Source organism: Eretmochelys imbricata, chromosome 2, assembly GCF_965152235.1.
Source record: "Eretmochelys imbricata isolate rEreImb1 chromosome 2, rEreImb1.hap1, whole genome shotgun sequence".
In the NCBI taxonomy this organism is placed as follows: domain Eukaryota; kingdom Metazoa; phylum Chordata; order Testudines; family Cheloniidae; genus Eretmochelys; species Eretmochelys imbricata.
Genome location: NC_135573.1, coordinates 189,932,128 through 189,957,537, shown reverse-complemented (window position 1 = coordinate 189,957,537; position 25,410 = coordinate 189,932,128). Strand labels below are relative to the sequence as shown.

At 41.8% G+C, this 25,410-nt stretch overlaps 1 protein-coding gene across 3 annotated transcripts; it reads left to right on the top strand.

Moving 5' to 3' along the window:
* Positions 1-44: 44 nt before the first annotated feature.
* On the top strand, positions 45-24,793 carry CDV3 (CDV3 homolog). Of its 3 annotated transcripts, none has more exons than XM_077811160.1 (5): positions 45-607; positions 3,377-3,456; positions 7,880-8,016; positions 10,669-10,828; positions 19,730-24,793. In XM_077811160.1, the coding sequence occupies exons 1-5, from the start codon at positions 389-391 to the stop codon at positions 19,752-19,754; spliced, it is 621 nt and encodes a 206-aa protein (XP_077667286.1). In that variant the 5' UTR covers positions 45-388; the 3' UTR covers positions 19,755-24,793. The 3 variants fall into 3 exon arrangements, with proteins under 3 accessions (XP_077667286.1, XP_077667285.1, XP_077667287.1); XM_077811159.1 differs by lacking the exon at positions 19,730-24,793 and adding an exon at positions 12,096-18,291 and having other exon boundaries at positions 46-607; XM_077811161.1 differs by lacking the exon at positions 19,730-24,793 and adding an exon at positions 12,527-18,291 and having other exon boundaries at positions 49-607.
* The last annotated feature ends 617 nt before the right edge of the window (positions 24,794-25,410 follow it).

The window sequence follows — 25,410 nt, the reverse complement described above, 5'->3', positions numbered from 1 at the left end:
TCGCCTTTTTTCTCCTCCTCCTCTTTTCCCTCCACCCCCCTTCACGCTTTCTCCTTCCTCCTAGTTCCTGGCTGTGTCAAGAGGCGGCTGCCGCCACCACCAACGTGGAGAGCAGAAAGCTGCCTCCGAACGTTGGGGTGGCTTCGAACGGGCTCCTCGAGGCGCGAGCGGTAACCGTTGGACGGTACCAACTGCCTTCTGCCGAGGAGAGACGCCCCGCCAGGCGGTACCGATTGACACAACCCCGCACCTGTTGGTTCTTTCTTTCAGCCGCCTCCCCGCACCCACTCGGGGTTCCGGCGGCTCCCCCTCAGCGCGTGAGGCAGAGAAACGCCCGCTCGCCCCGCCGCAGCCGGCTCGAACCGGAGCAGGCGCCGTAGCCGCCGCCATGGCCGAGACCGAGGAGAGGAGCCTAGACGACTTCTTCGCCAAGAGGGACAAGAAGAAGCGGCGGGAGAAAGGGAGCCGGGGAGCCGCCGCCGCATCCGCGGCCTCCTCTGTCTCCTCCGCCTCCAGCGTGCCGGGGGGAGCCCGGCCGGCCGAGGGGGGCTCCGGGGCCGCCGGGGCCGCCGCCAGCACCGTCTCCTCCGCCAGGGCGATGGTTAAGGTGCGATTGGAGGGGGGGGGCTACGGTATTGGGGCCCCTCGCGCCCGGGAGTTGGGGCGGGGGGAAGGGGATCGGTTCGGGGAAGGAGGAGGGACCCGGCTCCCCCCGGGCTACGCCAGCGCTTTGCAGCGAGCCAACGACGACCGCTTGCGCCCCGGCGGCTTCCTTTGGGCGGCGGCGGCTTCCTGCCGGCAGAGGGCGGCGCTGCGGGGCTGGCCAGGCCTCCGAGCCTCGGCTCTGGCTGGGTGGGGGCCCCGATCAGGCCGCGAGCCCGGTGCCGTGGCTGCCCGGGGACAGCGGGGGAGGGGAACCAGTGACTGCCTGGCGTCTCTCGGCCGCCCCGCACGTGCTGGGCCCTGAGCGCCTGTCAGCCCTCGCGAGGCGGTGCTGCCTCCTGTATTTACCGCTGCGGGGGTGGGGGGGGGGGTGTCTCTGCTAGAGCTCTGGGGCTGGAGTCGCCGAGATCGGCCACCGATCGTACTGATGGAGGTGGGGGGAGACTAATACCGTTAAACTGGGGGAGTTAGCGTCAGCAGATGCATCTATTAGAAATGTAATGGCAGGAAAATGACCGAGCCAGGCTTTTGCAGCAGGGACGTGATCTTGTTTTAATGTGCAAATGCTTCGAGCCGGTCTAGTATCTTTATACTTACACTTGGAAAACACAAATTGTGTAAAAGACTCCGTTTGCAATCTAGAAGTTTAATATATCTATTCACAAATAAGTACATCTATAGTGGGCAGCAATGGGCTGACCTGATGTGATTTAGCAGCTGGAAATAGGAGGATCCATCATCATGTGACTAGCCAGCCTTCTAGAAACTCCAGAAAGTGTACCACGTGGCTCCCTAGCTCTGGCTGTGGACCTCTGAACCAGAAGGGACCCATTTCTATGTGCACTAAATCCTTTGTATCTCAGCCAGTTGAGGCATTGATTTCTGATACCTTTTGTGAATGTAGGGAAGCAGTGTAGTGAAAAGGATAGCGTGCAAGAGAAAACACAAAAATTGCTGTAATAGGTTAGACCACTGTTCCATTTAGTCCAATATCCTAGCTTTGAAAGCAGGCATTTCCAGAAGCTTCAGAGGAAGCTTTGATAAACTATCCTCTAGAATAACTTCCCCAGAGGGAAGTTTCTGCCCTAATGCAGATTGCTGAGATGTTGAGGGTATGGGAATCTGAGACCTAAATTACATTTCTAACTTGTCCAGGATTAGTGATCAAATCACTTAACATTTTAATCCACATTCCTAAAGTAGAGAGAATAATTAATTACTTTAGTTTTGTTTAAATAGAACACAAAAAAGCTAACAAAATGAAAAATAAAGACAAGGGAAAATCTTTTAATTTAGAAAATACTGATCTGGCAACAGTTTGCCATTAGAAGGTAATGTAAGAAATCTAAAGTGCTTCAGATGGAGAGTAGCATCCTTAATGAAGAAATAAAATCTCTAGGCAACCAATCCCAGTAACATGAAGTCATTTGCTATTAATATTGCTACTTTAAACCAGATCTTGGCAAACAGATATTTGCTTAACAGAGACAGATGTAAATGATAAGGGGAGGGCTCTGGGATAAGAGGCTAAGCCCTGTGCCTCTTCAGCTGTTGGGGAAAAACAAGGGTGCTGTTACAGACCCTGCATCTGAGGTGTTAATCTTTCATATCAGCCTACAGGAGTTTGAAGTCATCCTCCTTTCCAAAAAACAGTGGGAAGGATGAGACTTGTTCTCTGTTTCAGCCTTTTGGATGCTGTGGAGGTGGGGTGGGGTCTCTCTCCCTTCCTCTCTTGTCCTACTCTTTGGTAGTGGCAGAGGTAACTAGTACTGCTGCTTGTAATTTTTTTCAGGGAGCAGGGTAAAACTAACATGAGTTTCACTGCCATTCATGGGGTTCTGAACAGAAACTATAAAAGTAACCAGAATCTTAAATTTAGCTCTTCAACTTGGCAAAATTATGGTCAACAGCAGATTTCAGAGTAGCAGCTGTGTTAGTCTGTATTTGCAAAAAGAAAAGGAGTACTTGTGGCACCTTAGAGACTAACAAATTTATTTGAGCATAAGCTTTCGTGAGCTATAGCTCACTTCATGCATCCAATGAAGTGAGCTGTAGCTCACGAAAGCTTATGCTCAAATAAATTTGTTAGTCTCTAAAGGTGCCACAAGTACTCCTTTTCTTTTTGCGGTCAACAGCAGAGGCAGTGCAAGTATTTGTAGTCAAGAGGGACAACATTGCACGACCTGCCAGAGTGAAACACATATAAGGTAATTTTTGTGACCATAGGGAAAAACCTACTTATTTTAAAAAATTTCATCCTAGTCTGCACCCTGCGTGTGTTTTACCAAGCCATGCCTTACACAGCATTTAAAATGCAAAAGAACCTTAAGTCATATTCTGGACCTAGTTAAAAGTTAATCCTCAATCACAACACTTTTTTTGTGATGAAATTGGTGTCTTCATGGATAATTTGATTTGTATGACCTTGCTTCTAATTGAGAATCTCCAAATATATTCAGATCACAACCATCGTGAACAGCGTGAAAGTAGCTAAATGCACTAATGTTGCATCTCTTGTCCTGAATCCCAACAGACTATTTTAATATGCATAACTACTACGTTCAGGTAACAAAGTAGATAAATAGGAAATTTTTAAAAGTTAGTTGCCTTTCCATACCTTTTTGGCACCCTGGTGCTGTAGTTTCTGTACTGCTTGCACTTTCAGTTTTCTCTTGAAGTGGTATCAAGCTTATAAAAATTTATTTTTGTTCAGGAAGAGGATGAATGGAAGGAATTCGAGCAAAAAGAAGAGATTGACTACAGTGGGCTCAGAGTTCATTCCATGCAAATAAGGTACCACTGGTTTTTTCATCTTTTACTAAGAATAGCTTTTTGCTTGGAGATCAAGCTCTGCAGAATCTGGTTTAACAAAAGGTTTGTAATACATTGTAGCCAACAATTCTATGTAGGCAAAAGTGAATTTGGATTTGGAAACTCTACAGATATAAATGGAAATTCAGTTTCAATAAGGAGACCCTGAGATCACTTTGTCTCATGTACTAAGGCAATTTTGAGTTGTCATATTCAAGGTAGTGTATCTGTAACCCAGTTCACTCATCACCCTTATTTCCTAGATTTCTCTTATTGGGGTTTCTAGCTCCACACAAAGCTTTGCTTTTTGGCACAACAGTAGTACTAGCAGGATTGTGGCTCCAGAATATTGATCATCTTGGGTTCAGACTTTAGAGAATACTTCTTCACATTCTCCTACATAGACCATATCTTAGAGCTTTCTTGGAGGGAAAAATAGTACAAGACAGTCAGATCATCCAGTTTCTTCAGTCACTTCAGCCCCACCACAGAAGTAACTGAATCCATTTACCCCACAATCCACTCTCATTCTTGGTGTAACAAGAGTCCTCAGCCTAAACATTGTCACCCTGAAGAGAGGAAATAATACAACCACTGGCTTGTTGAGTAGTGTCCAATAAGGACTCTTCAAGCCACTTTCTTCTGAGGCTATATGGGGCATGCTAGTATCCTCTGTCAAGGACTCCCATGATTTAATTGCAAAAACTTCTCATTTTCATGTCCACTCTTGTGTCCATTATCCAGCAGGTCCCTCCTGTGATCATCTGTTAACTGACTTCAGACCAGGCTACTTGGGTAAATCCTGGCCTAGGATACTAGCTTGGTTTGAGGGAATAGGGGAAGGGCGGGGGTGGTATGACCACAATTGTACAGGGCACGTGGTATAATCATGGAACATAAATCACATGAACTGAATGACTTGATTTTTTCAGATGAATACCCTAAAAACTCAACACATTTATTCTGAACGACACTATGGCCATGACTTGTGTGAACAGTCAAGTGGGCATTGTCATTCCTTTTCTTAAAGGAAGCCAACTCCTAGTCTGTGATCCATGGATCTGTCTGAAGAGAGCAGTGGTTCTCAACCTGTGGCCTAATCAGGACGCAGCTGCAGCCCATGTGACATCCTCAGGGCTGTACAGGTAGTATATATATTGTGTGGATGAAGTCCATATAACACAGAGCGGCATATGTGGCCCACACCGGTAAATAGGTTGAGAACCACTGGAATAAAGTCTGCAACCTGACTTCCATCTACCCAACAAATGTGATGCTCCAGTGATCTGTGGCCTTTGGTCTTGAAAACAGCTATACTTGTTTTTTCCATGGAGGCAAAGTTTTGGACACTGACTGCTATAACCCAGTCATTGGCCTAATCTTGTAAGTGTCTAGTGATACTTGGATGTCCAATTTGACACTTTAAAGCAGACTTTTCCAGAGGGCAGGTGCTTGAAACTTTACGAAAATTAGGACCCCTTTAAAATGCCTAAATCTTGCATCAAAACTACTAATTGCTTCTTTTGGCCTAATCCAAGTGTGATCTAATTACCATTCCAAAAGGCTCATTCCTTCTTGGTCATAATGATAGTTCCATGTTAACCAAGCAGTTTTTTGCCCTCAGAGCTGCTAGTCCTGTTGTTGTGTGCCATTTAATATTTCTTCACCAACCTGACCTTCCACATACCCACAAATATCACTTAGCTGTTCAGAGACTAAAGGGAAGTAACCAGTAAGGACTTTTTTAATGACCATCTCACTTGGAAAGATTTTGCTAATCAGGCCTTCATCAGAACTTGACTTGCATCTTCCTGATGTGATTCTTTCAATGGAAAGTCTCTGCAGAATGTTTTTTTCTTACCTTCAAGGAAAGAAAGCACTTCCAGAGTGCCAGTCTTGGATGCTGGAAGTGCCCCACATAATATGATGGGATTCCTGAATATGCTTCCACAAATTCTATGTAAAATAGATCTTCAGTCCTTTAAAACCTGTTCATAAAGTACAATCCCTGTATTGAAAGCTTCTCTTTCAATTCCTAGATTTCAGGTTTACTACAGCTTAGTTTTTGTTTCCTATCAAGATCACTAGTCACTGCCTTTTCTTCAGCAAAAAGTCCTTAGTCCTGACATCTACGGTATTATGAAACCACCCAGAGCCGTGTGATCTGTGTATAGGTGTCTTGTAGCTTTACATTTTTGAAAACTGACACAGGCCTCAGTTTTGCATTGTGACTCATTCCATGAAGTCAGTGTCTATTTTGTAAGCATAGAAGACTCTCAAGTTTTACGAAGAGATTTTAATCAGTGTACACAGTTCCCATCTTGAGTCTCTACTGCTATAGATACATCCCACTGTACAAGTCCTACTCCTGAGGGAATTCTGCACCAAAAAATTAAATGTTCTGTGCACAATATTGTAAAATTCTGCATATTTTATTTGTCAAAATATCACAATATAATCACACCATTTTCAATTATTTGCTGGCAAGTATTTTGAAATAAATTACCAAAATAATTGAAATTATGTGATTATATTATTTTTGTGTTGTTTTGACAAATAAAATGTGTAGAACTTTGCAGAATTTTAAATTTTTTTGGTGCAGAATTCCCTCGAGAGAACCAGAGTTCTGTGTGGTGCAGTCTGGGTGCAGGCAGCCAGGTAAGGGTCTGGGGGCAGGGAGGAGTCTGGATGCACAGGGGCTCAGTGCAGGGTTCTGGGGGCAGGGGAAATGGGCTTCTGCAGGGGAGTCCAGGTGAAGGTGGTTAGGGCTCAGTGGAGGGGATGGGGAGTGGGGCTTGGTAGGGTCGGGGGTTAGAGTGCAGCTGGTAGGGGTCTGGGCATGGGGGAGGGGGCTCCTGCTGCAGGGAGTGAGGGCTTGGGGGGCTCAGTGGGCTGGGGGGGAGGTCTGGGTGCTGGGGAGCTCTGATGCAGTGGGGAGGGGTCACTGTACAGGGAGCTGCTCCCCCTGTCCGTCCAACCTCTGTGCATCTGGATCTTCCTTCCTTCCTCCCCCCCGTCCCCGAGCCTCAGCCCCTGCACCTGGAACCCAGAGCCCCCAGCCCCCATTGCCAAGGCTTCTGAGACTTGATTTGACCCAGCCCCAGCTGCTCCATGCAGAGATGCGGGGGGGACTCCATCTCCATCCTCCCCACACCTGCCCAGCTGGGACTAATGTCCCTGGCAACTGGGGCGTCTGCAGACCCCCCTTCCCGCTCAGTGATTTACCTCTTCTGTGTGGCCCACCCCCCAACTGACAGGTCTAAGCTGGTGGGGGAGAGAAGTGAGTGAGCACTTGTGCAGCTTCTCTTTGCTTCCCCACAGAAACCATTTTCTGCAAGGAAGCAAAGGGAATCTGCAGGAGGGGGGACATCTTTCTGCTGCGTTGCAGAGGCACAGAATTTCCCTAGGAGTAAAGACCAGATAACTTACTCTTTTAAATTAGTCTGTAAATCGTTTTGCTAAACTAAGTGTATCAACATCTGAAATGCTTAGCTAGTGTGGCTATTTGCTTATTTTATAACCTGACTTTGCTCATTAGTTTGGATTTTCACTGACCTAAAATGAATGCTGTGAAAAATTAGCATAGTCCTGATATAAAGTAAGAAATATTACTTCAGTGTTCCTTAAGTAATAGCCAAGATAAAATTTAAAATCTACCAACCCAGTTTGGCTCACAGGAGTAAGGAACTAAGTCTTATGGATCCTGCTGGCAGGAAATACCACTTGTCACAGAATTGTATTTTAGAACGTAAACTTTCATTTGCTGTTTCTAGCCTTATGGTTGCAGGGAATCTTAAACACTAACAAAATATTAGGGCTTCTTGAATCTTCAGGCAGTCTGACAGTAATTCTGAGGTATAAATTGCTCCAGTCACTACAATGAAACTAATTCAAACCTCAAGATGGCAGTTAAATGTTGGCAGCTTACTATCAGAGATCACTTTGGTGGAAACGTCCAGCTAGAATGGTGCTCGCAATCATGGATTCCCTTCTGCTCCTTTCTCAGGTGTCGGTTATCTCAACACCACTTCAAACTAGCTGCCAAACTCCAGCTTTTCTGTAGAAAAATTTTCAGTGCCTAATTATCTCTGTACAAAAACTTTGAGCAAGATGAAAACATAGGGACAGCACAAAACTGACCAGCTAGTACAGTATGTGTATCCTGTGTCTTGAGATCTCTATTCACATTCATTTAGGTAATGAATTTCATGACTTAAAAGTGAAACTACTGCAGAAGTTGACACTGCATATCCCAGGGCTTGATTGTTAAGTTGTTGTAGTCTAGCAATAATGAGAAGATGGCATTGATAATGAAGGAACTAAAGTCTTTTTTCACACGCTGTATAATCTTTTTGGCAAGTGTTTAAATCTTTTGGTTATAACATGCTAACTACTATTCCACTAGTGAAAAAGAAGATGATGAAGGTGAAAAGAGAGAAGAACCAGGTGACAACTGGGAGGAGGCTGGTGGTGGTTTAGAGAGAGCATCTGGCCCTTGGAACAAGACAGCTCCTGTGCAAGCACCTGTTGCTGAAACTATTGGTAAGGTTTTCTTGTCTCTTTCACTGGCCTGTAAAGACATACCAACTTTAAATCTAACTCTTAAGAAGTTGAGATAGAAGTCTCCGGTATTACACCTGTCCCCAGAGCTCCCTGTCAGTGTTTATAGTACTAAACTCTTCTAATTATTTCTTCATGGGTCTTTTTACTCAATAGCAAACCTGACTCTGCAGGGAAAAGTGAAACTGAGTAGACTGTGCTGCCAAAGGTATAAAATAGTTTTCTAATTTAAGGTATGGTAATCTTGGGTGTTGTGATAGGAGTTAATCTTTTAGACAGAAACCTTTACATTAATAGGGTCTCCAAAAACTGAAGTGTAGATCAGTTTTAAACTCGTATCTTACGATACATCTTTGTAAATATAGCTAATCTAACTTCCCAGTAGAATATAGACTAAATTAAATACCTTTCAGGAGTGGTATGGGAGAAAATAACATCCAGTTGGTATAGTTTGCAAACTTAAGCTAAGTTTCCTCATTTGATCTCCTCTCTTCCCCGCCCCTCCCCCCCAATACTGCCATGATAATTCATAATCACATAGTAGATGAGCAGAGATGTTTGTAGTCATTATCTGACATGTAATGTAATGATTCTCAAACAAGATTCAATAACTAGTATATCTATATAAACATCTGCAGTCCTTCACTCTTCTCGATTATATTGTGGTGAAAGGATTGTCGTCTGATGTTTTGGTTGAGGGAAAGACTTTAAATGTAGTCTCTGTCCAAAATGACTTAATTTGCTATCTCCACTAACAAATCTATCATAAATATTCTCTTGCTTTCTCAATGCACTTCTCACTTGAGATGGGGTTGAAGATATGAGTTGCCATTTGCACTGCCTTGTCTCAACTTTTGACAGCTTCTTGCTTTTTTGTACAAGCAGAATCCTGAATGTAGTGCTATAAATGTGGTAGAACTATGAAGGGATGCAGAAGGAAACTATTGCTTCTTTCTGAGCCAGCTTCCCTTTTCGTCCTTCCATGTGTAAATCACCACCGCGGTTGCAATTCATAATCGAAGCTCAGTTTGGACAAGCAACCTACTGGACTATGTGACAGTTGCCAACTATGGGGGGAGGGATAGCTCAGTGGTTTGAGCATTGGCCTGCTAAACCCAGGGTTATGAGTTGAATCCTTGAGGGGGTCATTTAGGGATCTGGGGCAAAAATTGGGGATTGGTCCTGCTTTGAGCAGGGAGTTGGACTAGATGATCTCCTGAGGTCCCTTCCAACCCTGATATTCTATGATTCTATGCACGGCAGAACCAATGCTCATTATAAAGGATTCAGTCTGAGTTTAGAAATTCTGTAAATTAAAACCTATAATGCTCTTCTTTGGCATTATTATTAAATAACCCAGGTATTTAAGCAAACTTCAGATGGAGGCATGCAAAGAGGCAGATGACTAGAGGAGGACAAACTCCTGTTTGACTCAGTCAGATCTTTTGCAGCACTTCCATCAGAAGTTTTAAGCCAAAACCATGTAACTGTCTCAATGTGGAGAGCAACCAGTTCCCTTGAGCCTTTAAGTATACCTTGAATAGATTAAGAAGGCTTTACCAGAGGACACAAACATACTTAAAAGTGGCAAGATAGTCATCACTGAGTGTAACCAGCAGAGTTGCTGTGGATTTAAAGGTAGTAGGAGTACCTAACTCAAGCTCAGTTTTATTAACATAAATGTGTAACTCAACCCTTAATCTGATATCCCTGCTTCATTGATGCAGTTTCTCCTAGGGCCCTGATAAACTACAGAACAGCTGAAAGGTCGGAAAATTACTGCATCTAAAAACTATTAAACAATTACAAATACATTACTAAATAGCATCTTAAATACAAAAAGCTAAATTATGTTTTTATTTTATGACTGCTGATCTTATAATAAACCCTGCTTTTGGTTATCAGGAAAATTTTAAAACTCTTAAGATCCTTACAGTGGGATGTAAGAGCACTTGGAATTGGAAAATCTAGTTAAACTTAATGAGGGTGGGTCACTTAGAATCATAGAATATCAGGGTTGGAAGGGACCTCAGGAGGTCATCTAGTCCAATCCCCCTGCTCAAAGCAGGACCAATCCCCAATTTTCCCCCCAGATCCTAAAAGGCCCCCTCAAGGATTGAACTCACAACCCTGGGTTTAGCAGGCCAATACTCAAACCACTGAGCTATCCCTCCCCACTAGCATGTCATGCAGATGTATTCTTCCCTCTTTTACAAGTTTACAGTAGATTACATTTCATTATTTGTTAGCAAATACTTCAGTTTGCTTTGAGGCCATAGGCAGTTTCATTGAACTAAATTTGGAAAATATGGGGAGTACAACAACTTAAAATTTAGCTAGTAATCAGAAATGTTAGCAGTTACACTCAAGTCCTGTCTAGTGGCTTTTACCACCTGTGACTCTGTGGTGCTGTTCTAAAACTGCACTTCAATTTTAAAAGGTCTAGTCATTAGTCGGATAATCTTGAACACTCTCACTAATGATCTGAAACTAAGATCTTCTGTATTAGATCAACTCAAAGATTAGAATATCTGACCATTGGAAGCAAATAACACAATAGAGCCCAAAGCCAGAGTTTAAAAATAAGGCTATACACTTTTTTGTTTGTCTAAAACTCTGCTAATAAACTCTTAGTTACAGAAACCCCGGAACCAGTGCAATCCAGTGGTGTATACCGACCGCCTGGTGCTAGGGAGACCAGGACACGGAAAGCACCACAAGGACCACCAGAGATCTATAGTGATACACAGTTTCCATCATTGCAATCCACTGCCAAGCATGTAGATAGCCGAAAGTAAGTATATTTAATCCTTTCCTCTAAGATGCCTATTTAAAATGCTTTCCCATCAGAGGCATAACTCCTTATTTGGTGCCAGATCATGATCTTTCCACAGAGGTCTGTAAATAGCAGAAATGATTAGTTGATGGGGTTGGGGTCTAAATTTTATCATTCCCCTGTCTTTATGGAGATCCCCACCCCATCCCAATGCATCTCAAAGGTCTGAGGAGTGGGACTTCTCTCAATGAGGAGAGAGCCAGATTAGGTGATTACCACTCTCCTTGGCCACCTAGTCCTTATATTTAGGGAAATCCCTGAATAAAACACTGCTGATCTTGACAATATCGAGTTCCTTTCCACATTAATCAGTGCTCTGTGGCAGCTGTCAGCAGGGAAGCAATGTAACATGCTGCTTGAGCAGAGCTGTGTTATCATGGGCAACTTCAAAAGGGGTTGTGTGGAGCAAAGGGAGGAATATTGTAGACACAGTGTTTCTGCAGTTATTACATTAACCATGAGTTTGGAGGGCAATGTCATGACCCTGAATGACTTTAAGGAGACTCCAAATTGACATTGCCTGAGTTTCCTATCCCTCCCATAGACTCTTTCCCTGCTGAAGGGTTAAATAGACCTCTAACTCATCTGCTGTCATCACCTCTTGATGTGGCATTGATTGATACAGCACAGTAGCATAAGCTTTTTTTCTGGTCTAGTTTGGTGTCTGCCACTTGAACAAGCAGTGTTATCAAAGATGTCTTGGCTTTTCTAGGATATGAGCTTAGGGTTAATCTTAAAGACCAGCATGAGACATTCTGAATTATACTTGAGTAACATACTAACTGCAGCACAACTCTTTCCATATCTTCTACATGACTCTTAGGTTTCATGTTGCAATGTTCAGACCTCACTGGGAGGGGCATGGACCCCTATTTTCTATCGCCTCTGAGAGAAATGCTATAGCATGATTTGAAAGTGTTAACCCATATGTATTGCGTTATACAGTATACCATATTGGAATGGCTTTTTGGAAATGAAGTCAACAATGTAATCTGAACAAATAGCACAGAAAGGGCAAGAGCTTTACTCTGGAAATAGTCTATGCAACCTTCTGTTCTCTTGGGGAATGCATGGATATCCTGTGGAATCCAACCCACTCCCTCTATTCTGCATTTGTAGTGTAACTTTCTAAGTTTGTTGGTTTTGGGGTGGAAATTGGCTAGGAATTTCACAATTCAGAAGCTAGTGAATAAGACAATTACTGACTACATTTATTTTCCCTTAGGGATAAAGAAATGGAGAAGAGCTTTGAAGTAGTAAAACACAAAAATAGAGGTAGGGATGAGGTCTCAAAAAACCAGGCACTTAAACTTCAGCTAGACAACCAATATGCTGTGCTTGGGGATCAGTAGAGCTGCATACACATTACAATTAAGGAATGCTTTTTTGGTAACCCTCCTAAGGTAACTAAACTACAGCTAACGACTATGATGAACATGCCATCTTATTTCTGCTGGATCTGCTGCGGCAAGTGCAGACTACTTTGACATAAGTGATTGCTCTCGCACTATGGAAGCATAATGTGTTGCAACTTTCTTCTCCTTTGGATTTGGGGGAAATTAATGTAAATGGTTGAACAAGATTCATCAGTGTTCTTTAATTACTCTGAAAAAGTATCTACAGTCAGTGGTCATTTCAAAATCTTTTTATGTTCAGATACTGAGCCTTCGTAAGGGTTGACTACCTCAGACTTGCTGCACTCATTGTGGACACCATGTGGATCACAACTTCTGGAAAAGAAGGTTACAGCTGTTTTAGTGGCCATCTGAAACCAGCTTCTCTACTGGGTACCTGTCAGAAATCCTGAAGAAGTCAGCCATTTGGTTCTGATTTGCTATAAATAACAAAGATTTAAGTGACCTTAATGAGAAACCTGTCTGGTGTCCCATCCTGAGGAATCCTTTCATGTGTACCATAGCCTACTAGAGACTTTTTGGAGCATACCACTTTCAAAAACTATCGAAGTATAGTACAGAGCTGTAGTTTGTTTACCTATTTAGATAGAGCTGTACTGAGGTAACCGCAAAACAAAACTCATTCCAATACAAAATTGGAGGGTGTGTGGGGTGGGGATTGATTGGGCTGTTTGCATTAGCCATTTTCACAGTTGTGTTTAAGCGTTTTCTTCTTCTACAAAAAATGCCTTCTCTGTTTCTGGTATAAAATTGCAGTATACTCAAGTAAAAAATGTGTTAATAGTGATGAGTTTATCTTGGTTTTCATAATTGGGTTGCTTCTCTTTCTCTGAGGCACTAGGACTTCAGTAGGCTTTGATTTGGCACACAGCAGAAGCCTGTGCTCCCATTCTAGTCTTCAGAACATAGTTTCAAAAAATACATGCAGTATACAGGGCAGTAATAATATTAACCTCAAGATAAGTTTTTCTCTTGTGGCAAAAGTAACAGCTGTCTCCAAGCTGTCTCCAACCAATCCTGTTGGGTAAGCTGATATAAGACTCTGAAGGAGGGATAACCTCAAACCTAATGAGTTTTCATTTGTTATGGCTGCTTCTGATCACCTTGTGAGCTTGCAAACTGTTCCAGGCAGAAATCCTCACTTTAAATGGTATTTTCTCAACTGCAGGAAGCCTAGTGACAATGGAAGGAGTGACGGCTTTGTTCAATTTTTGGCCAGCTCTATTGACTTAATTTAGTGGAGATAAATAAAATGGCATTTGTATGCTAGAGGTATAGGATAAATAATACCCAGTTGCTTCTATACAATGAAGAGAATCTGACAACCACCCAAACTCTCCCGGGGCATACCATCTGTCTTTCCCCTTGCTTCATTTAGTTTTGTTTTTAGTATGTTAAGTGAGTGAGCACCTCTTTCCAAATCTAGGTTTCTCCCTGTAAATGTGAATGCCAAAAGGAGGGGCTGCAGACTTATTCCCTTGTCCACTTCATACTTGCCAATAACAAAACAATCTTTCTGATGTGGCAGTACTTCACCTATAGTAGACCAGGCTTGGTGGCTCACGCAGACATTACATGGTTAGTTTTGTTTGATTTAATTGCTGATGCTTTAAAGTCTGATTCCTTTGAAGTCGGTAAGAATCTTGCTGTTGACTTCAGTGGGATCAGGGCTTTCCCCTGATTCTCACAATATGCTTGGAATAGAACTGGCCTTAGAGCCCTTGCAGAGTTAACTTTGTCAGTAAAATTTCCAAACTAGCAGCTGTGAATAGATAGACTGATCAAAAGACAAATTTAAAAACCTGAAGATTCATTTTGAGAATCAGAACCACTGAAAGTAGACTTACATTGATACCGTTGGACTCTGAGCCATGTATCTTCCCTGAAAGAATATCTCTGCCAACAAAACATATGTTGGTTTATGTCACTAAAAGTTTAAGATTGTCCTATTTGCGGTAAAGGGAGGTGTCACTCTGTGACATGGTAGAAACCTGAAATACTAAATCCCAACTTTGTTCTCACATTTAAAGGATATTGGAGTTGTTAATACACATGAATCAAGTTTTTAATATACTGTATGATGGGTAGATGAGGCTGTCCATTGTACCTTTATTTGAATTCTCAGGCATGGTTTTGGCAGTGCAAGAAAACCTGTAACATTAATAAATCTAATAAAGTGGAAATATACATGGATCCTGGAGTCAAATGTATCTTTACCTGTAGTCCTAGACTATACCATGCAGCATTTAAATAAATGGAGGATAACTGGATAGCTTTGGGACAGATAATGGAGGTATGCAGTCGTTAAGTTCAAATCCCAGATTAGAAGAGCCAAAGTTAACAGCTCATGGCAATGTTTGGTACTACATAGCCTTCATATATTGTGGTAGCTAGACTGAGGCCTCTGGATAGTATCTAATTCAAATCACCATCTGTTTTTAGCCCAAAGTGGCATTCTCAGTAGTGTCCATAGGCAGAAAGGACAGAAATAATGTATTCGGTCTTCCCCTTAAAGGTGGCTCCCCTTCTTTGGAGTTTGGTACTCCCTATTCAGTGGATGGAAAGAAGTCTTTAAGACTACTCGTGAAAAGTCACACTTGCTTAAACACAATACATGTCATTCTAAGTTCTTGCTAGAATATCTTCACAACAAGGCATCTGGAATTTTTGTAGGGACTTTTCTGATTAAGCAGTGCATTTAGGGAGTTTAACAAAATCCAAATTAAAGCACGTAAGTTTATTCTATTGTTAAGGATGCTATTTAGCACCTTATTATAATAAAACATACTATTTTGAATCACACTCCTTGCAGATGTAAAAATGACCTAAAAGTACAATGACCTGTCTGAAATGAGGTTCAGATTTATATGGCTGCTATATTCCACTTTAATTAAACATGCTGATAAATTAAAAATTATGCATGAGCTTTGAAGCCTTATTTTAAAATGAAGAAAACTCTCACCTTTACAGCAGAAGTACAGTGAAAATATCAGTCAGTGGTATCTAGTTCAATGCAATTTTAAGTGACTACTTGTTTAAACACTCCTGTGGCTAACATGCAGACTTATGATGTAAAAGAGTATATACCTCAATGCATGTCTTATGCAGAAGAGAGATGACACATAATTACAAAGCCGCTAGTATAACAGTGCATCCAAATACACTAAAACTGGTGCACAAGGGAATATTCTGGATTTAAATTTTTGGTGGCAGACTAACTTTTAAGGTTAATGATAAAATCACGAAAAACTTTGGGGGAGTGTGGGGAGGGAAAATGTGCTTATACTATCTCCTGGGGCTTTCTCCAAAATGGGATTTCCAGAACCTCAGCTACAGGAATATTGGCATCTATGCTAATTAATTACATCAGAGAGGTAGAACAGAGTTGCTGTTTAACTCAACTGTGTTACTCTAGACTGGTCTTGCTTGGTCTCAATCCAAAAGTAATGAGGAAGCAATAGCTACATAGTTGCCATGTATGGTATTTGATTTCCACTAGTTTAAACTATTTTTTGTAGCTGGCTTTATCAAACTTGTCAAGGATAAGTGTCCTTATAACTTTTTTAAAAATCTATTTTTAAATCATTCATTTAAGTCTTCTCTAGGGTTCTCTGACTTCATGGGTGCTCATTTCATATCTGAATGCATGGCCTTTTGTTCGTGGAAGCTACTACACTTCCATATGCTGAAATTTTTAACCCACCTGATTTCCTTGGTCTGCTCTGAATTTGACAACAACAAAGAAGGCAAGACTCCTGGAGGGGAGTTTACTTACTCTTGCTATGAAAGTCAGCATCTCGTAGACACACAGAGGAATTCTATAGTTATGACTCTTTGCCTAAGTGCCAAAACTCGATAGCAGCTAAATCTTTCCTTGACTTAACACAATTTCAGGTAACATAAATATGCTGCTAATTACACTCTCAATAGCTACATCCCTTTACCTCCTCAGTAGTGTGAGCTATTCAAAGAAATGTACTTCAGAAAATACACCTCTCTGCTTGATATGTATGATAATCCTGCTGAAACAAATACTTTTAAAACCAGGTGTCTTTGGCCTTTTTTTGTTTTGTTTTTGTTCTGAGCACAAAAGAAGCATCTTCATTCTCTTGTGACCTGTATTGTAAGTCTAGCTAACTGCAGGATGCTCAGTCTCAGTTTTTCCTAAATAGACTTCTAAGGTAAGACTAGGTATGGGCATTTTCATTCTAAACCTCTGTGTGTGTGGGGTGGGGGGGGTTCTGAATCAGAGTTTAAATGAGATGGTGGTAGAAAACATGCTGGTAAAATTTCAGTAATCTAAAACAGCTGTGTCTGGCACAATACTCACTTGATAGTAAAAACTGAAAAATATTTTGTTCTCTGTAGAGTTGAGTAAAAACTTTCAAGGAAAATGTAAGTAGAAGTTAAAAATCAAGGATCCAAGTTTAGAAGGGGAGGTGTTAGTTTGGGTCAGCTTTAGGTAGGGAGAGAAGGATATTCAGTTTATAGCAGATATCAGAATAGAGCACAAGACACCACTCTGATACAAATTATATATAATTTGTATCTCCAGTGTTAGTTTGGATAGAAAAGAGGTACTGCTTATTAAGGAAGTAACTTTGCTTCTCAAGCACTAAGGTAGCTGTTGTGTGTTTGGTTTCAGACACAATGGTAAAGGAACAATTTGAAAAGGGTAGGGAACACAAAAATAAGGCCTGTAAGTAATGGTTAAAGTGTTGTGTACAGGATAGAAGGAGGAGGTTGTGTTGGAGGAAAAATGCAAAAGCTTCTGTGCTGAAGAATGCTACAGCAATGAAGAGGAGCAGTCCTTATTGGTCAAAGGTGACATGCATCTTAAGATTTAAATTGAAACAAAGAAAGTTTGAAAATCAATAGTGGGGGGGAAGCCTCAGAATGCAAAAAAATACATATTGGAAAATGGCCTTTGGGGAGGTTGTGGAATGGCCATCTGTACACATCTTATAATCAAGTCTTTAAACTACCACACCTGTTTTCAGTAAATTAGGATAGTGCCAAGTTGCAAGATTCATTTATCTTGAATGAAACAATAAAATAATAGTGTAAGATCCAGTTAAAACAAAAATAATTTCCCCCCTCCAACAACTTAGATAAAAATTGTGACACTGATCCAAATTGTTCTGAAGATATCCATGTGTATTTCCTTTTTTCATGAAGCAATTTCTAATATGTTGATTAAACTTTTATATGCAATTGCTCAGGTACAATACACTATATATCAAGCTTAGTGAAGTTTCAGTGGGCTACCTAACTAGAATATGGATATTCAAGGTGGTGTACCAAAGTATTAAATCCTCAGAGAAAAAGAGTGGCACATCTAGGAATATTGACATGGAAGATCTGGTCTAAAAACAAGAACACAAGAGGAAGACTGGTCGAAAGTAGTTAAGGCACAAGTCTGAGAAGCAAATCTGGGTTCTATTCTCAGTTCTTTCACTGACGTGCTGTGGAACCTTGGGCAAATAATTTAACTTCACTCTGTCTCAGTTTCCCTAGCTGTAAAACAGGTCATATTTCCCTACCTCACAGGGGTGTTGTGAGGCTTAATTCATCCTTTGTAAAGTGCTTTGAGACCATTTGATGGAAGGTGCTATAGTGTGCAGAGTATACAAATGAATTAGTCCAATGCTATTGGTTGTTTCAGTTATAATAAAAGAAGACATCTGGATTAGTTTTCAGTACAGTAGTTTAATACTACTTTAGGGGAAGCTTATATCTATGAAATGTAATATACATTCTATTATATTTAAGTATTATGGGATCATGTAACTACAAACTTATAATCCATACGTTCAAGGGGCATAGTTAAGGTTGTGCATTCAACCTTTAATTGGCATTTCCTGATTTTGTGTAATTAACTATGCAACCCTAACATTGTATTAACATAAGTTGTTTTGTTTTTGCATGGAATATATTTAAAATCAGTTTTGTCATTTTATAAACCCCATGATGGAAATAAACTTCTGTTCACATTGTTGTTTAATACCCATCTTTTACAATTTTCAGTCTTTAAATTTTTATTTAAATGTGAACTAGGAATGTTCACTAATACAAGTGTATTCACAGAGAATTTACTCATAATGAGAGTTGGTTGCTTATAGCAGGAGATGCTCTTCTTTCCCCTCTCCTTTTTCCTCCATTATTGTTCTTTCTTCCACTTATGTATATTGCAGTAATATCCAAATGCCCATTTATGCTAGGTACTGTGGAAACACATACGAAGGCCTAGCTCCTACCCTGAAAAGCTTACAAACTGATTTAAGACAAGAGGACATAAGAATAGGAGGAGACAAGAAGGGAGAACAAAGGCAATAAAAGTAATAAGCGTGGTTATTTATTGTGCTTCTGTTGGGAAGGTGTCTGTGAAATAGTAATGGGGTGAGGGTGATGGGAGGGCAGGTGCAAAACATACAGCCATTGGGGATGAGAAGAATGATGGAGGTAAGGGTTGGCAGGAGGAGAGCAGGAGGTATGCTACTGACCAGGTAGGATGTAAGAATAAGGATATTCACTGTTATTCAAACATAACTTGTCAAGTAACTGCAGCTGGAGGACTTGGAGCCCAAGGAGCAGATGTGAAGAAATATAACTGACACAAAAAGACTCTTGAAGTTCTGTCTCCTTTGATGTTGGGGATTTAAAGGTCTACCTTCAGTGCTCTTGCTGATGGTGCCCATGTGTGTTGGGAGACCAGGTGGTCATGGTGGGGGCATGCAGCAGGCCCCAGTTTCCCCAAGCAGATGCCCTCTGTCTCTTGTGGGTGTTGAACTGGAGAGAAAGAGGGATGAAGTTTGGCTGTCACTACCTGGCTCCTCTGCTACTGCCATCACCTCCCTTTCTGCTGGTGTTTTATCATCACAGCACCCAAAAATGAGCTGTTAAACATCTGAGTTCTCTCAATCATTATTTTCCCTCTCCACATGAGTATAGTAGTTATTGTCATGCTCCAACAGATTGTATCAGATATTTCAGGGGAGATTCTTGTCCGTAGCTGACCAGTGAGTCCTGAAACATGAGCAATAACCTCTCCAGCTTTTTTTATCCTAGCTAGTGTAACAACAGATATTCTACATGAAGCAATGAGTTCTACAGATTAGAGACTGAGTTAAAAATGACCTTTCAATGAGTGTCCTTTTTTTCCTTGATAAATAGCAGCACTGCTTTACGATGACTATCTGCTTTTCAGTTGGAGTCTCAGATCTTTATCTCATCTCTTATTTCTTTTCTCATTTCAAAACTCAATAATCCTACTCTTGCAATCCCTCCAGGTATGAAAATCTTTCCCCTACATCTGATCGGTTTTTCCTTTTGTTTTTCTGTGATATCTTTTGATATGGTGATGAAAACAGAGCAGTGTTCAGCATGAAGACCTGTGAGAAAAATATATGCCATAATATTTTTCCATATTCTCTCTTTAATGCAGCCTAACAACTTATTCGCTTTCTTGACTGCAACTGCACATTGAGCAGAGGTCTTCATCGAGCTGTCCATGGTGATGCCTACGTCGTCTCCTTGAGAGATAACAACTAATTCAGAACTCATCAGTGTGTATGAATGGTTAAAATTCTTTCCAATATTCATTACATTGCATTTGTTTCTGTTGAATTGTATCTGCCTTTGTCTTGCCCAATTATAAAGTTTGTTAGTTTCTTCTGGCATTCACCATCCTCTCTAGTGATGGCAAACCTAATAATTGTACATTGACAGCAGTTTTTGCCACCATGCTATTCACTCAGTTTTCAGCTTACAAACGTATACCACCATTCTTACCAGTAATCGCCGTGGCATGCCCTTATTAGCTTCCGTTTTTGTGCAGACTTGATAATTTCTTCCTGTTCTTTATTCTTTGATGTTATATTTTCTTACTTATTCAATTGTGATAGCAAAGAAATCGAGTCATGACCTTGTCCCATCTTCATGAATTTATATGTATATTGCAGTCTTCATTGGTTAAAGTATCTTCATGTGTTTTATTTTTAAACTGAAACCCAAATTCCTGATCCTGCATCTCTTTCAGAAAATGTGACTCTCATCAGAAAATTTCTTCGATAATTTCCTTTGTGCTAGCAGCATCTCCCACAATTCTGGATATCTGAGCTGTTCTCTCTCTGAGGCTCACAGAAATGGATCAGTGTTTTGGCATTACATGGTCTGGCCATGCCTCTCTGCTCCTACTTGCTGCCAGATGAGTTATTCCCAAGATGTGAAATCTGCATAACATATTATTAACAAACATTCCAGAGATAACAAAATAACTATGTACATTAGACCTAAGAAGATGATCAAATGGTAATGATTCCGTTTAATATCTGACTGACTCATGAGCCATCTGGTGGGGTAGGATTGTGGGAGACTACTAGCAGAAAGGAAATTATCAGTGAGAAATATTCTGTTCTGCAGTGCAGTCTCCCACAATTCTGGACATCTGGGAAATAGCAAGCAGTGAACGGGGGTAGGGAAAGAGTTATGAAATAAAAATTTGGTAGCAAGGAAGTCTGTGAGCTCACTCAAAATCTGTACTATTTCTTAACCACTGCCTGCAGCACCTTCCTCCCAAAGAAAGCCTCTGCAGAAGATAGAAGGTCCACCTTATAGTGCTTAATGAAGTTGTTAGCGGTAGATCAAGTGGCCGCTTTGCAAATTTCCAAAGAGGACACGCTTGCTTGTACTGCCCATGAGGTTGCTAAGGATCTCGTGGAGTGCCCCTTGATCCCCTGGGACAAAGGCTTCTGGTTGATCTGCAGGCTTCCACAATACATAATCTAATCCATCTAGCGATGGAGGACGTGGAAGTTCTAATTCCCTGGCATTTTGGGTGGAAGGATACGAACAGGGAACCTAAGCGTAGATTCAGTATACTTGAGATAGATATTCCATGCTCTTCTCACCTTTAAGGTGGACCACACCTTTGCAGTTGGATATTGTGGTTTTGGACAAAATGAAGGAAACACAACTTCTTAGGAAGTGTGGAAGGAGGAATTTATCTTACAAAGAGAGGATTCTGGTGTCCCAAGCATCACCTTTGTCCTTGTGGAACATGCAGTAAGGCTCCAGTATAGATAAGGCTGCCAGTTTCAATGCTCACCTGGCGGATGTGACAGCTGCTAAGAAACAAGTCTTAATGGATAAATAAATCAGAGGCTCGAAGGGATAGCTTGTCAGAGCCCTCAAAACTAGCAGAAGGTCCCATTTTGGGAAGAGTAGCTTGGCCGCTGGTCTGGCTAATCAGATTGCTTGATTAGCCAGACCAGCTAATCTGTGGATTGTCTGCCCGAGAGCCCAAGGATCATGTGAACAGCAATCTACTAAGAGCAGACACCTGACATGTAATGGTACTGGCCTGAAGGCCTCTTTCTATGCCTTCTTGGAGAAAGTCCAGAATGGTTGGAATGCTTGGGATTTGCATTATAGTCTTGGCACCAGTTGTTGATTCTGGGCTAGATGAGGAGTATGTTTTTAGTGTTGATACTCTCCTAGATGAAAGCAATGACTATGGAGGACAGATTGAGACCTGTCTGTCAGTTGAAGCCGTTTTGGGTCTGGATTAAGAAGAGGACCTTGCGAGAGGATGTCCAGTCTCCATGGAAGCAGGAGAGGGTACTCCAGTTTCAGCTCCATCAGGTCGGAGAACCAAGGTCTCCTCAGGCAATGAGAAGTTATCAATATTAACATCACCTGTTCTTGTTTCATTTTCTGGACCACTTTCCCCAGTAGTAGAAAGGGTGGAAACGTGCAAAGTAGGCTCTGCGGCTAACTGTGCAATAAGGCCTGTGTCTCCATGTACTTGGGATCTGCCTTCCTTGTGAAGTATTTTGGTCTCTTTACCTTTGTACAATTAGCAAAGAGGTCAGTTGAAGGGAGGCCCAATGTCTTAATGACGAGATCAAAACCTTTCTGATTCAGGCACCAATTGGAGGAGTTGACCCTGTGCCTGCTGAGCCAGGCTGTTTTTGGCTCGTCCCCTTTGATGTGGATTGCTCTGAGGGAGAGGAGGAACTGTTCCACCCATCTCATTATTTCCATTGCTTCTGCATGTAGTGCCGGACTCCTTGTTCCCCTTTGGTTGTTTGTACATGTGACTGTAGTGTGGTGGGCTGGAACCTTTGCAGAGCTAGCTTGACCGTTTTCAGCTCTAGGAGGCTTATGTCTTGAGTCTTTTTCTCCTCATTCCGCAGACCCCGGGGTCTCTGAGTGAGCTCCCCAGCACTCTATGGGAGGATTTTGAGGCTTATTCTCAGGAACCTGCTCAGGTTTCAGAGCCAGACAGCTGACCTTCCTCAGTGGAGGAGTCGTCCCAGGACTCCTGGATTTCTTGGGCCTTTTCCTTCCCTGTTTAGCCTTTTTAGATTGGTTTTTAACCTTTTTTGTGCACTTTGGGAGTGTAGAAACTCTGCTGCAGCCTTGGTGAGGCCTTTTGTGGCCTACCTTCTGTTGGGATCTGTCTCCGAATCCTCCCTGCTGGCTCCCATTCCCCCTGGGAAGGGGAGAGGAGTGAACTCATTGTCATGGGAGGAAGGGGGGCTGATTAGAAGCCCTGCTTCTTTCCTCAGGGCACTAGGGACCCACTTCATGATTGGGGGCTGGGGGGTGGGGGGGAAGAAGGACTTGTGGCACTACAAGCCCCCCCTCTTTGTTCAGCAAGGATCCATTGAGACTTACGCTTTGAATGGCCGGGTCCTCCTTGCAGTTGATGCCTATCCCTGCTCTGCACTGGGATTCCTCGTCCATTCCCTCCCCGCCCTCTTTGAATTCACAGCTGCATCTGTGGATGGGGGACCCCACTTGCCTGTCTGACTTGTAGCCCTGGGACCTAATGGAGTTAGGGATGAAAGCCTGGGTGCAGGCTGGACACAACTTGCTATCTGTGAGCTGAGAAGGCTGCCTCGTATATGCCGCCCTGCTTGGATTTGACCCAGTGCTTTCTTGGCTGCTCTGCCATGCCTGTATGGGACAGGCTCAGGGAGGGTTAAACCCCTGTGGGTTTAACTGGCGTGGGGAGGAGAAGGAATACTGAGGAGGAATAACACTGCTCCCCACTACCCATAAATGGGGCGGAAAAGTTAAAATAGAATGTGTGAGGGCCGAAGCAAAAGAAACCACCACTGGCTGCTGCTCCGGGAGGCAGAGAATTTGGCAGCAAGCAGGAGCAGAGGTGCTGTGGTCAGATTTTGTGGTGCCAAAACACTTATTTGCCTCCACAAGCTACAGAACAGCCCAGATGTCCAGTATGTTGGGAGATGCTGGGCTGCAGAAAACACCAGACTTGTCCAGATCAGATTAAAACTGTAAAAACAGCTTGTCATTTACAGGAGCATGCTGGAGAACTAATGAACTGCTAGGCATATACAACAGATGCCTGACTCTGATTTCATTCTTGTGTAACTTCATTGACATTAGTGGAGTTACTCCTGATTTACGCTCCTTTGAGATCAGATTCAGATCCATTAGAGTTTGGGTTGGGACTTCTCTTTTGAAGTCTGTGTTGTTTTCTTCTTCTCTTATGGCTACTTAACAAGCTGAACTTGTTGAAGTCTTCTACTTTATATTTCACTCATTTTGAAAGCAATTAATGAAGCAAAAATTATACCCTCCAGCAGACTCTGTTTCTGCAAGCCCTCCTAATCAGGACAGTGGCTTAACTGGCACAGTGCTGTTTCTGCAGAAGTATGCTAAGCAAACAGATTTCACACTGTTATTTAAGGAACAGTAACCCATTTCTTTTGCATTTAGTTACTACAGCAAGATAGAAGGAAGAGTGGTCAAAACAGGGAAGTAGTTAGTAATAGATAGCTATAAAGCAGAGTGAGGCAGTAACTAGTACTTTGCTAGTTCAAACGCCAAACTTATGCTTTTGGACACAGTGATGTAGCCAGATGTTAGGAAAATCTTTAAAGATATGGGAGGGTGCTTTGCAAAGAATTTTAAGAGGACATCTAGGTGCACAAAAAGTTGATATTGAACTTGCTTTCAAATATCATACATGGGAACATCAAGCCGCAGTAATGTAGTGTTTCTAATTCCAGCCTAAACAATGGTGAAAAGGAGAAAAACAGACAAATAGCTACTATAACGTCTAACACAGTTTGACGTCTACCAGCTGTCTGGAAAAAATTGTGGCTGGTGATGGCTTGGTACAACAGAACTTTTTTTTTTTAAATTGAAGTAGAATCACAATCTGACCTGGTTCTGTGACTCCCCATATGGATCCCGCAGTTTGTACTGGAAGATTGATGGTGGCCCTTATACTATATATTTTATAGTCTAAAGAAGTTAGTACATTGGGCAATAATTTTATCAGTGAATTTTACTATGGTTTGCTAATTACAGCTTCTGCATATGACTCAGCTTCTAAACATGTAGCATGCACACCTCTTGTCCTTTATCCATGTGTTAGAACAACCATATCCAACGCTGTAAAGTATTTTGTGACAGTTCCTCTGAAGAAAGCTAAAGAAAATAAAATTTATTTTATCTTTTACAGTAGTGACTTCTGTTTTCAGATTGATTTTACTTCCTCAAGCCTGTTTATCTTGTTAAATAGCCTGTCCGGCAGTATTGGTTAGGACACCTTTACCGTAGTTGATTCTGATATTGTAATTAAAAAATTATGTGCACAGGTTAAGAGTTAGGCAAAGGATTTACTAGATTTCAGTCACTTAAGTGATTTTTTTCTGTTTTATCACATTTTAAAACTCACACTTCAAAAGTGTGCAGTATTGTTGTGAGGAAGGATGGTCTAGTGGTTAAGACATAAGCCTGTGAGTTGGAAGACCTGGGTTTAATTTCCTGCTCTGCCATAGACTTCCTGTGTGATTTTGAACAGGTCAATCTCTCTGTGCCTCAGTTTCCTGATTCTAAAATGGGGATAATAGGGAAGTACTATCTCATAAGGGTGTTGTGAGAATAACTACCTTTGAAGCTTGTGAGGCACTCAGATAATCTCATGTTGGAGGCCATGTAAGTACCTTAGATATTACATTCCTATAATTCTAAAATTGCATTGTGCGAAAGTGGAATGTGGAATTGCTATTGCAATATGGAAACCTTAAACCATTACAACAGCCTTACCACATCAGACCAGTGGTCCATCTAGCCCAATATCCT

Coding starts and splice junctions, on each gene's coding strand:
- CDV3 (XM_077811159.1), top strand. CDS start 389: ATGGCCGAGACCGAGGAGAGGAGCCTAGACGACTTCTTCGCCAAGAGG. Junction 3,457..7,879: donor GTTCATTCCATGCAAATAAG/GTACCACTGGTT, acceptor CTATTCCACTAG/TGAAAAAGAAGATGATGAAG. Junction 10,829..12,095: donor AAGCATGTAGATAGCCGAAA/GTAAGTATATTT, acceptor ATTTTCCCTTAG/GGATAAAGAAATGGAGAAGA.